This window comes from Anarrhichthys ocellatus, unplaced genomic scaffold (genome assembly GCF_004355925.1).
Source record: "Anarrhichthys ocellatus isolate YVR2014 unplaced genomic scaffold, GSC_Weel_1.0 scaffold5, whole genome shotgun sequence".
NCBI lineage: Eukaryota > Metazoa > Chordata > Actinopteri > Perciformes > Anarhichadidae > Anarrhichthys > Anarrhichthys ocellatus.
In genome coordinates, this window is record NW_022280035.1 from 12,974,878 (window position 1) to 12,990,864 (window position 15,987).

Genomic DNA, 15,987 nt, shown 5'->3' on the forward strand with positions numbered 1-15,987 from the left:
CGGACGGTCCCTTGGCCCGCTGGGAGCTGGAGAAGCAGAGCGCAGCCGCTCAGTGCGGGTCAGTGCAGCACCGTCACTGCATGAATGACGGCGCACTTGACCGACGCAGGGAAACACTTCACCGCTTCACATGAGCCGTGTGACGAGCGCTTCGTCCTCTGGAGACGGATTTTTTTTTTCCAACACCTCACCTCGTTTCAAATTCGCGGATACATCCGCAGCCTACAGCCGCCTGAGCGAGACATGTCACGGTGATGTTACAGCCTCCATCTTCGCTGGAATTCGAACCATGAAGAGATAACCGGCTTGTACAGCTGACAGGCAAGTGTTTGCGCTAACAGGTTGGCAAGGCGTCTGATATTTAACTTTTACCCAAACAGCAAAATATCACGTTTTATAGGTTATCGGACTTGTTGTGTGTGTGCACCTGTTGTCTTTCCCATCGCTGATTTTAATTTTTTTTCTTATGTTATTATATATATATGTTATTATATATATATATATATATGTTATTATATATATGTGTATATGTATATATGTGTATATGTATATATGTGTTGTATATGTATATGTGTATATGTATATATGTTATATATGTATATGTATATATGTATATGTGTATATATGTATATGTATATATGTATATGTGTATATGTATATATGTATATGTATATGTGTATATGTATATATGTTATATATATATATATATATATATATATATGTGTATATGTATATATGTTATATATATATATATATATATATGTGTATATGTATATATGTTATATGTATATGTATATATGTATATATATATGTATATATATATATGTATATATATATATGTGTATATGTATATATATATAATATATATTCAAATATATTTGTAAGTAAAGGCGTAAATCAGCCGACATCTGGTTTTAAGATACAGCCAATTCAGCTAATAAGTTTCCTTTTACCAAAATCAATAGTGTAGAATTACTTTATGGCAAACTCACTCAAAATACAATGTTTTCTGTCTGTACAGTCAGCTGAATATATTTACAGGAAGCAGGACATATAATCCAAATAAGTTGTATTTTTTTGTAGTGTGTTTGATTCAGTGGGTTGAATATTCTTTGCAGTGTGTTTTCACCTCATTTTACCTCTGAGCACTTTTTTTTTCTGACAGAGCATTCAGTCTCTTAAGGTGGAGATGTATGAATTAAGTACTAAAGGTATTAGACTGCAGATCATAAATGATAGCACTCCAAAAGCACACACAAAAGAAATCTCGATACCATCGCCTCAGTTTACCATTTTATATCTTTTTATTGAAATTCTGACATTAAACATTGAGGAGGTGGAGGACGGGATCTGGTGGAAACAAGTCATTCATTCATGTCATTCACACTCTGCATGTGCTTTCTGATCCCCATAAACAACCTTGTAAAGATAGATCATTCAGGGTTTTAGGAACAAACAACAAACACACTGCCTAGTAACTTATGTTAACAGTAGACATATTAACCCCGGCTGTGTTTCCTCTGTGTGGACGGCTGGCTTGTGTTCCGGTGAGCAGCAGAGGAGCTGACGGTAAATGAGAGGCCGTCACCATGCCCCCGGGGAAGTATGGGATGCTGGAGGAATGGGAGAGGGAGGGGGACCATGAGATAGTGATGGACTTCCTGCTGCCAACTGGGGTCTTCCTCAAGTTCCCTGTATCTCCAAGCGACACCATCAAGAGCATCAAAAAAGTAAGTCCCCTCACTTCCCCATTTAATTAATTACCAGCCGCCGCTTTGAGAGATCATAACAACCTTCGTAGAGTATTTTTCGCCATGCACTGACACATCATGTGTAATGTACTCATGCTTTGCATTTACCCGTGTTTCTGATAGAATGCATTTGATTGACTACAGTACAGCGCTGCGGTTCTGGTGACCACCGTTGCAAAAAATGCTGTTATTTACAATATTTACTTAATATGCTTGAAAGCAAATTGATCGACTTAAGACATTAGGCTAATTAAAACATGACCCAGTCCGAACAATCCTCGCTTGTGCCTTTGATGCATCTTGAAGTTTTGATGCAACTATTAGAGAAGGAGCTACAGCTTTGCTCCTTGGTACACACGGCCAGCTCTCTGCTGGATCTGCTGTTAAATGTGAATGTGCCAGTTTCTATGCCAACAGCTTTGCCACTTAAGGCTGTTTGATTTAGCTGTGTTAAGTAATGACGCTCTTGGAAGCATTTTAAATGATTAAGAGATTAAATGTGTTTCCAAATTGTATTTTCAAAAACTGCCAGGGTCATTGTTTGCCCACTTGAATATCATTCTTAAAAACGAGAGAAATCAGAGTGGTGGTTATTCTTACACAGCAACTTCATAAAAATAGTAATGACACTGGTTTCGATAAAGTTTGTTTTACATACATTATATAGTCCCAGAGAATACGCCGCACACTGTTTTGGACATAAACACTGCGCTCTCAACCTCGTGTATTGCTGGTGTCGCTTGTTTCAGATGGTTTGGAAGAATGCCAGTAGCGAGGCCCTGTTCAGTGCACTGGGTGATCCCGACGCATACGTCTTCACCTGCATCAACCAGACGGCCGAAAGGGAGGAACTGGAAGAAGAATCGAGGCGCATAAACGACGTGCGGCCCTTCATGTGCGTTTTGAGGCTGGTGGCGAGGGAGGGCGACCGAGTGGAGAAACTCACCAACACCCAAATCAGCCTGTTAATTGGCAAAGGTTAGCAGCATCCTTCTGTGATCGAGCTGAGCAGGTGCTATACGCAGGTTTTGTGTGGTTTGTGGTGTTGTTGTATGGTTGAGTTAAGGTTAAGTTTAAGTATTAGATCAGAAGCAGTCCTCTGTCATCAAAAGGAAGATGAGAGGTTAGCTTTATTCCAGTCCTCTGACCCACTGATGCAAACAGATAATATGAATGTACTGAATCATTTATGAAATTATAATATTACAATATAAAATATATTGAATACAATAATGAAGTGACACAATATGTCAACTTCGGACCAAATTGCTGTTTTACTACATCATTCAATCTGACATTATTGTGTTCATGTCAGCAGTTTTCTGTGTGACATTAAACAATAATCGCTGACATATCCATCATCAGAGACAGATCAGATCAGAGGCATCCCACTGAGAGTCCGTTTCCTGTATTTGTGTCTGGAGGGTTTCGCCACTGCCCTGCCCCTTTAGGAGACTAGCAGCAGGTCCTTAGTCTATTAAGTCTAATAGGAGAAGTGAACACTAACAGAAATTATGACCGATTCTTTGGCTCCATAATCCCCAAATTAAATATTGGACCCATTTTGCACAAGCCACATATCTTCCGAACACTCTGACACTGAAATGGCTTTTTTCAGACGGACAAATCAGGATATCTGGCAACTAACGTTCGCGAACGCCCTAGCTAACAAATGTTCATGCTAAATATGTCTGTTAGTTGAGAGAATATCTAATGTTAGCAAAATAAAATATAAATACACAATGCAAAGTAACCCAATCTGCTTTTATCCATGCATACAGCATTCACAACCCTTCCAAACGAGGGGGGGGGGTGATGTCGCACATTTAGGAGACTGGAAGTGTAAACCATTTCACCATCTTTGTTATAGACTAGGTTAAAGCTGCTCTGGAGGCAGAAATCCTCCCATTGATTAAGTAAAAACCTTAATAGGAAGAATCAAATTACAGTTATTTTCTGGAGCAGTTAGCAAGTTAACAACAGCTTTGCTTTTATTCATGATGTTCAATATCTTGGAAGGTTGACAAGTTACTCGCTAGCTATGAGCTAATGTAGCTAACTTGAAAATGGAGCACAGCTAGGCTAACTAATGCTAATTCTATTTTCCAGCTTCAGTAACATTTTTGACTTCATAATAGACTGACTTTTGCTTTATTCAGTAGGCTTCAGTGCAGGCAGTCAGTGACGCTGTAGCTTGACGAATTAAAAACATGGTCGGCCCTCAGGTAGCCCAGTAAAGCAAAGCGTTCCTCTCGCTTTACAAGACTTGCATTTGTTTACGCTTTCGTCACGCTCTTTCAGGTCTGCACGAGTTCGAGGCCCAGAAGAACCACGAGGTGAACGAGTTTCGGACAAAGATGCGCGTGTTTTGTGAGGAGAAGGCTCAGGAGAGGCAGATGTTGCCATGGCAGCAGTGGATGGAATACAGCTTCCCATGTGACCTGGAGCCATCCTGCTCCCCGCCGGAGTGTGGGAGTGTGAAGTCAAAACACGCCAAGAAGATTTTCATCAATGTCAAGTTTGAGGCTTGTGATGTGAGTTGATCTGCTGTTGTAGTTTGTATGAGTCATATTTGTAAAGGTTTACACGAATCAAAGGGTGATTTTAAGTAAATGTGAGCACCTTTTGGAAATCCCGCTCCCACACCACAAACACCACCCTCAAAACGTCTCTCAGGAACAACATCCACTCACACGAAAGCTACATTTTTGTGTGATTTTCTGTGAAGCTGGTGCCTTTATTGGTATTAATGTGTCTCTCACAGGAAAGCTTCATGCTGCAGCAGGACCTTCAAGACCTCCCAGTGGCTCTGATGAGGAGCGCCCTGAAGAAGAAGGCCACGGTCTTTCGCTCATTGCGTCAGGAGCCCGAAGACTACACTTTGCAGGTCAACGGGAGGTGGGAGTTCATCTATGGGAAACATCCCATGCACCAGTTTAAAGTGAGTGACCGCAGCAACGGCGTCTTTGAGCTGTACAGCTGCCTTTTTCATATTTGATTGTTTTGTTCATATTTGATTCTTTCCCCGGTTCTTATTCAGGCTGATGCATGTTTTCCTACATGATAGTTTTGTATTTTGCCGCATTCTTTTCACCCTCTATCCTGTATCGCAGTCAAACTTGTGTTTGATTGCGATACATTTGTGTTGAAGGATGAAGAACACTTTTTTATACGAACTAGAGCTGTTATTTTCTTCGTGGATGAGGGTGATTTTCTTTTCTATGCTGTTTGTCTACATTGTGCCTGTGAGTGCTGCCCTGTGCGGGTGGTCCATAATAGCTAAAATGATTGTCAGCTCGATAGTGGGGTGAGTCAAGGTTTCGGTGGCAGGAGACTCCGCTGTTGACTTTGAAGCTCCAGCTACCTGCAGCGGTGACTCATATCTGTCTAGCAGCCCTGCAGAAAGGAACTGCATCCATCCACACATAATGAGATTTAGGTTGCATTAACCTACAGCGAATGAACAGCCTCCAGGAGTTAACCAGTGCTATCAGACCACTGGGAAATATCTGTGGGTGGGCTGACTGATGGCTGTACAAAAACAAAACACTCTGTCCCCTCCTGTTGTCTGTCTCTGTCCTCTTTTACAGTACATGTTCTCCTGTTTGAGAAATGGCCAAAACCCGTACCTAACCATGGTGCACCACTCCACCATCCACAAATATCAGGAGGAGCAGGGCAGAAAGTGCAGCCAGGTATTCAAGAGTCGCTCCTTGTCCAGACCTCCTCCACTGCCCCTGAAGAAGGTAAGAGTTCAGCGGACGCCTGTCGTCTCTCATTAACAGAGCAGCAACTCTTTCTTTCTCTCTGCTCATCACAGTTGTTCCTCAACCAGACTGCAGACTTTGGAACCCTTGAAGCATGCTGTGCAACACAATGTTGATAATTTACGCCTCACACCTTTGCTTGTATTTACTGTAGTTTAACAAAGAGCACAATTTACCTACTTTGGTACTGCACTGGCAAAATCAATCGATGAAATCTAGAAATATGAGCAGTAAAGAATAACATTTTCAAACTTAATCAAAGTACCTTTTGGACTGTTTGTCAGTTTGTTCCCCTTTTTCACTTTTTGTTTTAAGTGTTCGTTGTTGTGTTTCTGACAAACAGGAACTTGTAGCAACAGTTTCCTGACTTTAGACTTTGAAGAACATTTTTAATGGAAAGAAAGGGAGGTAAAAAAATAAAAATGCTCTCTCTTCTGACTCCTCGCAGCAGAATACCTCTTCTCTGTGGTCCATCAATGAGCCTTTCTACATTCACCTGCTGCAGGGCAGCCGAGTCAATGCAGGCGAAGGAATGAAGGTTGGTGTGGTTTTGCGTGGGTTTGATGCTCAATGAAATGTGGCATTCACTCGTTTACCAATATCTGAATTTCAGTTGTAACAGCAGGGTCGACATGAAAATGACAGGGGGTCACATGGTCCAGACCACACGTTTCCCATAATTCATCAAGGCGGTTGGTTGAAACTTCAAAACAGGAAGTGGGGAGGGCCTATCTGCTTTTGACATCTCATTCTGAGGCCTAGATTCTAAGAAAACTGACAAACTGCATGCTGTCTCTCCCTTCCTCGCTTTCAGTGCACCTCTTTTTTTTTTTAAGGCGATGCATTCTGTTACTATCGCAGACAGATGTTTGTTAAAATGTTTGTTAAGGGACGTTTCCCTGTAAATGAAAAGCATGTAGAAATATCCAGTAAAACTCCATATTCACTTTTTCTTTTCCTCAACCAATTTGCCAATTTGAAGTAGGATAGTCTGTAAATGTGTGTCTGTGTTTGTGATTCAGTTTCATAACTAACTATGTTACTGTTTAGATGGGTTATTAAGTGTAAGTGCACTTCCGGCGGCTGCCTTAGAGAGCATCATGACTCATGGCAAATTTGTCCTGTGACATAATTATCAGTCATGTTGCAGCTGGCAGGCAGAGGTTTGAAAACACCCTGGAGGAGAATAGCCACTCATATATTTTGTGAATGTAGATTCAGACTATCTTGATTTGGCAAAAGGCAGGCGCTTAACAGCTGTACGATATTGAATTTTGGCTCTGGTGGTTGTTTATCATTTTGGACAGACTTGCATTGAAAGGTGTCGCGACCTGCTTATGTTATGAATGTGTAGACCCTTTGACTCATAGCCTGAGTGACACAGGAAACTCTAAATCATCTCTTGAAGTCTGTAAGCCTTCCACATACAATTTACCTCACAAACTCTTCTAATCACTGTGTACGTGTGTTTCCCCCTCCAGCTCGTGGTGCAGGCCGGTCTGTTCCATGGTAGCGAACTCCTCTGTAAGGTAGTGACAACCTCGGAGGTGACAGTGTGCTCTGAGCCACTATGGGATCAAAAGCTGGAGTTCGACATAAACGTGGCTGACCTGCCTCGCATGAGCCGCCTGTGTTTCGCGCTCTATGCAGTCATTGAGAAAGCCAAGAAACCCCGCGGCACTAAAAAGAAGAATAAGAAAGCGGTGAGTTTGTCAAAAACTCATGCCGTCTCAGGGTGAGAACTTGTTAGCAAGCACAAACAGATCTGTTTCCTCTCTGTTGTGTAGTGCGTGTAGTCAGTGTGTGCTGTGTGGGTGTGTTTTGCTGCTGCGTCTGGTTGTGCAAGTGTGTTCAGCGGCAGTGCTGCGGTTAACATTTCATCCGCCTCAACGCTTTTATCTGTACATCACTCCAAGAAGGGAAGGGACATTTTCAAGGAATTTTAAATTTGTGTTCACAGTGACCATTCGTGTAGTTACAACTGTTCCACCCATTGAGCATGTCGCCTTTAAATGCGCTTCTCATCTTTAAGGCCTGTAGTGGGGACAGGTTAGCGTAGACGCCTGAAAACTGTGTAACTATTTTAATCACGAATTAATTGTCATTTTTTGAACAAAAATGCCAAACAATTGCTGCTTGTTTCGGTTTTATATGTTGGGCTCTGGGGAAAATGTCACAACTTTTTGACATTTCATGGAAAATAATTGCCACATTTATCAGTAATAAAAGTGTACTATTAGTTGCAGCCCTAATTACATTCATAAATTTAAACATGCTACATCATGCCACTATTAGTAATATAATATGCCAATAGAGGCACACTGAGTTTAAGGTTTTACCATCCTCTTGCTGTTTACTTGTTTTTTTTTTGTTGCACAAAACTACAACAGCAGAAGTACAACACTGAGAGAACGACACACCCACTCACTGCACACTGACAAGTACAGTGAACAACAATAAAGTCGCCTTTATTCTGCGGCTGGGCTCTCAGCCTCTCTTGAGTTAAAGCGTTGCAGCGACTACGGGCAACGTGTTTTTGAGGTTCGCTCAAACATGGTGCCCAGGTGTGTTTATGAGCATCAAGGCCACTTCTGCTTTCTGAGCCACTTCTCCCTTCTTTTGCCTGGAAGAGAAGTTCTGCAGACAGACAGAAGTTGAGCTATTTTAGCCACTCTTGTGCATTTCACATTTTGTGCATCGCCTCTTTTTTCGTTAGCCGGCTGCTTTCAGCCTAAATGTGTTTGTTTTTAACACATTGAATGGTCAAGTTGTTTCTCTGCCTGGATCTTATTTCCATTCTTGTTGCTTTGTCACTGTCATGTACATTTTTTTTATCGCTTTATTTTTTAACATGATATATTTTGTAAGTAAAAGTTGCCACAAACACCCTTTTAACTTTTTTATGTCATTAAAATATTGAGGTTTTCTTTAAGCTATTTTATTTAAATTCAAATGAACGTCTAAAATAAAGCAGATGTTAGACAACAGAGGTTTGATAATTCAATACCTTTTAGATGTATTGATGATAATCCTTTATCTTTAAAGAAAATAAATTTTTGATTGAACATTAGAATACTCTCTGTGTTGCTCTTCTGCTGCCTCTTCACATGATTGTACTGCCTGCAGATGGTCTTCAAGATGGCCAATCAACAAATCTAATCCTCCCTGTTCCTCTCCTCAGGACTGTCCGATAGCCTGGGTGAACACCATGGTGTTCGACTACAAGGACCAGCTGAAGACTGGGGAGTTCCAGTTGTCCACATGGCCATCTGTTCCTGGTACTTTCAGGCCTTCTCCATCCTTACATTTCCTCGTCTTCGAAAAGACCTCACATGTTAACAGCCTCCTCCACAGCGCCTGGCAGCACCACAGGAAAAATGACACGTGGCGCCATTCAAAACCCCACGTATTTACACATTATGCATTTTCTGATGCACAAGATAGCCTTTTTAATATTTGGAAACCACAGCTATCTGTTGTTGTCAAAACATGTCAATTGTGGCTACATTTTTATTCACTAAATTGATTTTATCTTTCTCTGCAGTTTGGAAGGCACTTTTAGAGATATGGGAGTTATTTGAATATGAAAATACTCTTATTGAGTAGATTAAAGCATCTAACAAATTACACATGTATGGTTTGTTTTATCACAGACAAAAGCGACCTGTTGAACCCAATGGGAACAGTCGAGAAGAACCCCAATGTGGACAGTGCTGCTGGGCTTCTCATTCGCTTCCCTAATATCCGGCCACATCCTCTCTATTACCCTCCGCTGGACAAGGTAGCTATTCTCAAAAGGCTATATTTGAGTACATAGTGAAATTTTCATTTGTATTACAGTCAGTGAAAATATCCTCATCTGTTATCAGGTAAGTGGTGACATGGAGAAGAATGGTGATGCAGCTATTGTCACAAAAGAAGAGGTAAGACTCTACATTTCCCACTTTCCCATTCTCACACTTTTAAAGGTACAATAAAAACAGTAGCTGTTACTTGCTGACCACATCTTTTTTATGAATATATGTTTTGGGTCTTTTGCTCTCTGCAGTACATGAAACTAAAAGAAATCATGGACAACAAAAACCACACTGAGTTTTTCGAGGACGAGAAAGAGCTCCTGTGGAAGCTCCAAACAGAAGTCCGTGACCATTATCATGAAAGTCTGTCCAAGCTGCTCCTCGTCACCAAGTGGAATCGGCGCGAGGACGTAGTTCAGGTATAAGTGGAGAGTTTTGGAAGAGAATTTACTTTTTAATAATCTTTAATTTTTAGATTTTTTCCCTAATTTTTAAAAGAATTTAGAGTTTCACTTAAAACTCCTGGGAAAAGTCCAAAATTGATTTTAATCCTCACTATATACAAAACTATTATCTGTATTGTCTCTGCTTAATGACTTGACCTGCTTGTTTTTCACAAATTTCACGTATTATATTTGCTATATTTGTCATCAAACACCTGAAAGTTTCAATTTTTGTCATCATGGTAGAAAATGGTAATCTGATTCTCCTCAGATGGTTAGTTTGCTGAGGAACTGGCGGGACCTCCCAGCCATCCATGCCTTGGAGCTCTTAGACTACAGTTTTCCCGACCCAGCAGTCCGTTCTTTCACAATCAGATGCCTCAGGAAGCTCAGGTACACACATGTTCAGGTTTTTACTTGCGTCCATGTAACATCGCACATTTATCAGCGTAATCATTTATGCAACATTTTCTCTGCACACAGTGACGATGAACTGCTACAGTACTTAATCCAGCTGGTGCAGGTCCTGAAGTACGAGTCCTACCTAGACTGTGACCTCACCACGTTCCTGCTAGAAAGGGCTTTGTCCAACTGGAGGATAGGACACTTTCTGTTTTGGCATCTCAGGTGAGTCGCAGTCCAGCAAAAAAACACAAGATTGGGACATGTGCATCTTCAGCCTGTTTTACTTGATGGGAGCATTTGTGTTTATTGTAGGTCAGAGATTCACGTGGCTTCTGTGAGTTTGCGTTTTGGCCTGATTCTGGAGGCCTACTGCAGGGGAAACATCCACCACATCAGGCTTTTAACCAAACAGGTAATCTCATCACACTGACACACACTGACATCAAGATCTGAAATTATGTGTTTTGGTTTCATACTAAATCGCGGCCTTACCTCTCCGACACAGAACGAGGCTCTGGGCAAAATGAAGGCCCTGAGTGACTTTGTCAAGTCAGGCTCCCAGAAGATGACAGCAGATGACCTGAAGCTGTGTATCAGACAGGAGTCCTACCTTGAGGCCCTGTCAGACCTGCTGTCACCACTCAACCCCAGCATCATCCTCTCTGAGATCTGGTTAGTGCCAGACACACACACACACACACACACACACACACACACACACACACACACAACAAATTACATTTTTTTTACTCCTTAATTGGATTCTCAGGGCCAGTTTTGGTCCCTCTCTCGGTTTACTGAATTACAAAATAATACTTTTACGTAGCATATTGACAAATTATCCTTTAGTCCTTACAGTACCAGTAGACTCTGTTTTATTTTGAACTATACTTAATGCCGTCTTGTACTTTTTTAGAACCACTAAAAGCCTTACAGATGACGATGGTGCATTTATTTTTTTACTCTGTCCCTGAACTGTTCATCTTCATCCCCTTGGGCATTGTTTTTGCCTTGGACAGAATTCTCCCATTGCTGACAGCAGCCCACAAGGGACATAAACATTTAACAACTCAAAAAGTAAAATGTCAACAGGGTAAAAACCTAAAAATGGCAATGTATTTTGTATTTTCCTCAGTCCTCGGTCTATGAACCTTGTGTGGTTATAATGATTAAGTGTTTATACTGACTGTGTTTGCCGTTGCAGTGCAAACAAGTGCAGGTTTATGGACTCCAAGATGAAGCCGCTCTGGCTGATGTACAACCACAAGGCTGAAGGAGACATGGTGGGCATCATCTTCAAGAACGGAGATGGTGAGATACAAGACAATTGGAAGACATGGCAGCACACATTCAGTACATATCATACAGTAGCCCACAGTGCCAAGAATGTAGTTCACTTTAGTTTAGCACAAAGGGAATACACTGAAGCGTTAAAATGCAGGGAGGGTCTTACATTCAAATGCACTGTAAAGATAAAGATACCCAGCAGGTTTGAAAGGGGATGTCCTCTAAATAAAGAGGACGTTTAGAAAAAATTCAAATGTGATATATCTTTTGTGACACGTGAAATTAACTTTTTTTTCACCAATTTTCACTCGTCACCTTAAGATCTTCGGCAAGACATGTTGACCCTCCAGATGATCCAGCTTATGGAGAATTTATGGAAGAGAGAAGGCCTCGATCTCAGGTACAGTGGGAGCAGCTGTTTGCAGCAGCTGTTGATGCTTTTCAACAATGAGCACCGCTAGACCAACCTAATACTGTTACACACTCACAGGATGATCCCTTATGGCTGCTTGTCCACTGGGAACAAGATGGGGCTCATTGAGGTTGTGAAGAACTCCGACACCATTGCCAACATCCAGCGTAACAGCAGTACCAGTGCCGCCACCGCTGCCTTCAACAAGGATGCCCTGCTCAACTGGCTCAAATCTAAGAATCCTGAGTGAGTATGACGAACAACTTTTGACATAATGGTTACAAGCCCCATGAAAACAACACCAGACGTTGTTTAGAGCCACAGAGTTTTAACCATCCACCCAATTTCATATCGTTAGTCATGATCAACAAAACCCCCCAAATGGCTTTTATATCTAATAACTTTCCTCATCATGGGGGGATTCCCCAACTGCTGCCAGGCCAGCTCTTTCATAAGCTGTGCCCCAGAATACTTATACTAGTTCTAATTATGTTTTGTTTTTATGTAGTGTACACAACACAAACTAATTTTCTATTTCCTGTTTGTAAAGTTTGAATCGACACTATGAAGTCGCATTTTCGTTGACGTCTCTCAATGCACGACTTGTATTATTTCTTGCTATTTGAACATGGTGAAGTATTTTGATTTCTTGTCAACAACTACATCACATGTCAGCACCGCAATATGTGTGAAAACAATACTCTAAAAGTGCACCAACAATACCACCTAAAGTAATTTTCATAGTATAGGGAATTGAAACACAGTAAAGTGTGAAATGTGCCACATCCGCTGGCTCTGTTTTGTACAGACATTTTTAGTTAGTCAGTAACACTTAACTTTAATCCTCTCCCTTTTATATTATTTATTAACAGTATAAAAGCAGTTCATAAATGGTTTATAACACACTATAATGCTGGTGTAAAAAGATGCAAGGACATTTTAATTGTTGATTGATGTATCTGTCATCAAGTATAACTAGTATACTGTATGTCTTCATAGAAGAGGTTGTAATTATTGAGGTTATAATTAACTAACAAATACTGTACATTAGTTAACATTTAAAACGTTCTTATAACTGCTTAAAACAACATTATAGTGTGTTTTAAGCCATTCATTACCGGTATATTGTTATTAAAAATACTAAAGGTGAATGATATGCTCATTAAAAACATTATGGGACGAATTTTAAATTCTAATGAAGATCCCGTAGTATTTTTGCGGTTTGGGGATTGTTTTGTGGTATTCAATGCAGAAACATTTAAATATTTCACTTAATATAAACATTGTATTATTAACTATAATATTTTCAAACAATCTATGTATAAAGGTGTTTTTTTTAATGTTTTATATTTTCAGAAATGCCTTCTGAATGTCTTTGTGTGTGGTTTGAAGAGTTAACTTCAAAGTATTTATTGTGTGCGGCATTTTAAAACCGTGACAGACCAACACAAAGTGCATAGATTTTTATTTAATGGAAGACAGTCTGAAGGTCTGGTCTATTCTAAAAGTTCCTCTGAAAGAGAGAACCATTCACTGTAATGAATACGCCTTTGTACATCACGTTGACGAGACAGGCCCAGCTGACTGCGCGACAGACCAGAAACACAATGAGCTTGAAATGCTGCAGCGCCCGCAATGGAGCGGAGAAAAGTATTAAAAGCTTAGCACAGTGAACCTCAGTGCACGTCTAGACTGTGAAAGGACCTGAAAGTCAATCATTAAACAGGAACCTCTGCTGTCAATATTTCATACAGTAATGAGAAAACCCTGCCTCATTACTATGTATATGTGTATGTGTGTGTGTGTGTGTGTGTGTGTGTGTGTGTGTGTGTGTGTGTATTGTAGTTAGGCAGGTTATATGATTAAGAAGTGCAAATGTACTGCAAGAACAAAACCCACTCATGCTGTGCTTCCTTATTTCTCTGACCTGTTTTATCACCAGGGACAAACTTGATCCAGCGATAGAAGAGTTCACGCTGTCCTGTGCTGGCTACTGTGTAGCCACTTACGTCCTGGGCATCGGAGATCGTCACAACGACAATATCATGATCAGGGAAACTGGACAGGTAGAGTTTACCGCTGTGATATTTTTCATCACATGACGCACTGATATCTACCACAAGGGGGCGATTAGACATAAAGTGGGAAATAAGTGTGATCTGCTTCATAATATAATAGCAGAACACTGACAAACACATTATTCGTCCAAGACAGGGTGACTTTTACTTTAACTTTCAAATTGAACTGAGTGTCAGATTTGGTCACTTTGGAGTGAAATCCTTCAGGTCACTCATTACCAGTTAGTGAGTCTTTGACAAATTTGACTGTGGTCAGTGATTCAGAACCCAGAAGTAACTTTCACCTTTGCTCCTCAGCTGTTCCACATCGACTTTGGGCATTTCTTGGGCAACTTCAAGCGGAAGCTGGGGATCAACAGGGAGCGTGTGCCTTTTATCTTGACTTACGACTTCGTCCATGTGATCCAACAAGGGAGGACGAACAACAGTGAGAAGTTTGAGAGGTACAATATTTTTGTGTCAGCCTGTTTACCAATCTAGGATTCTGTTTGTGTATTTTATAACCTAAAACTGAGTATTGCATCATGTCGTCAGGTTCAGGGAGTACTGCGAGCGGGCCTATAAGATCCTGTGTCGTAACGGGATGCTGTTCGTCAACCTCTTTGCTATGATGAAGGCTGCAGGACTGCCAGAGCTCACCTCCTTCAAAGACATCCAGTACCTAAAGGTATGCAACAACAATGGTGCTGCTGCTGCTGATCATGATGAGGATGATAATAATATTAACAATGATTTTATTTTTTTTTTTTCAAAAGGACTCTTTAGCTTTGGGCAAATCAGAGGAAGAGGCACTGAAGAACTTTAAGGTGAAGTTCAACGAAGCTCTGCGGGAAAGCTGGAAGACGAAAGTCAACTGGATGATGCACTCCCTGGCCAAAGATAATAGACCGTGAAGAACACTGCACCAAGGAAGCCTGACGACAGACCAAATAAATATGGATTTTGGAGATAAAAGGGAAGAAAACTCAATCAAATATTTTACTTTATTGATGGCATTCAAAAAACGCTCAGCATATGTTTACATCGGACTGGGCCTGTCTGTGGTAAATAACGACTAAGTGGAGGCATCCAAAGATGATACAACGATGGTGCATAATCTCAGCACACATATATTTTCACAATGAAGGAAATCCATCACACTCATCTTTCTCCCATCAGACATGGCAATGCCTTCATAAACATGCTTTATAGATGTTTGAAAGTCGCTACTTTAAAAACCACCTGCACGTGCAAAAGTGTCATGAATCACTGACACCGCAGCAGAGACTGAAAGCTCATCTCCATCGTTTAGCAGGGAGCAAACTGCAAGCAAGCTTTGTGATGACCTCAGACGACACCGTTCAGTCACGGAGTTCAATAACAGGGCGGCAGTTTCACCTCAAGTCTTTTCCACGGTTGCGACCCTTGATGGTTTTGTCATTTCCTCTCATTTCAACTGCCTCTTTGCAATTGTGTTTTTTTTTTTTTTATTTTATTGTATTTTATTTAATTTGGTTGCTCTGAAGTACTTGTACAAAGTCATGAAGGATGTTTTACAAAGATGTTGTGTTTCGATGTGTAATATTTCCTTGAAGTGCAGTATGTTTCCTCTGGAGTGCCAGTAGACACAAAGCATTGTAACATTTACAATTCAGCGTAAGATGAGAAAACAACTTTAAATGGGACCTTTATTTTGATAACATACCGGTGAACCAGGCGTTGTCACCCAGCAGACCCTTACCAAACAGCTACTACACATTAAAGGAAGAGTTTGACATTTTGACAAATGTGCTTTCTTGCATAGAGTTAGATAAGAAGGTCTACATCGCTCTCGTTCGCTCATTGTGAAGCTGGAGCCAGTAGCCTTTAGCTTATCTTAAAGACAGGAAACGGATAGTCTTTATGCTAAACTAAGCTTACTGTCTCTTAGTTGCAGCTTCATGTTTAACAAGACAGATATTAGAGTGCTGTTGCTGTTCTCATCTAACTCTCAGCAGGAAAGTGAAAAGGTAAATTTACCAAAATGTTGAATTATTCTTTAATTACAATTACCATGAGTATCTTGGGG

General features: G+C 40.7%; 1 protein-coding gene across 2 annotated transcripts; it reads left to right on the top strand.

The window, feature by feature from the left end:
* On the top strand, positions 1-15,981 carry pik3cd (phosphatidylinositol-4,5-bisphosphate 3-kinase, catalytic subunit delta). 2 transcript variants are annotated; one of them, XM_031845378.1, is made up of 23 exons: positions 1-321; positions 1,556-1,730; positions 2,501-2,729; positions 4,053-4,285; positions 4,516-4,692; positions 5,342-5,497; positions 5,967-6,056; positions 7,000-7,221; positions 8,700-8,796; positions 9,172-9,299; positions 9,388-9,441; positions 9,567-9,734; positions 10,030-10,151; positions 10,242-10,385; positions 10,476-10,575; positions 10,669-10,835; positions 11,368-11,474; positions 11,772-11,850; positions 11,941-12,108; positions 13,805-13,928; positions 14,238-14,383; positions 14,475-14,607; positions 14,696-15,981. In XM_031845378.1, exons 2-23 carry the CDS (start codon positions 1,590-1,592, stop codon positions 14,831-14,833), a joined length of 3,123 nt encoding a protein of 1,040 aa, XP_031701238.1. In that variant the 5' UTR covers positions 1-321; positions 1,556-1,589; the 3' UTR covers positions 14,834-15,981. The 2 variants fall into 2 exon arrangements, with proteins under 2 accessions (XP_031701238.1, XP_031701239.1); XM_031845379.1 differs by having other exon boundaries at positions 5,970-6,056.
* Positions 15,982-15,987: the final 6 nt, after the last annotated feature.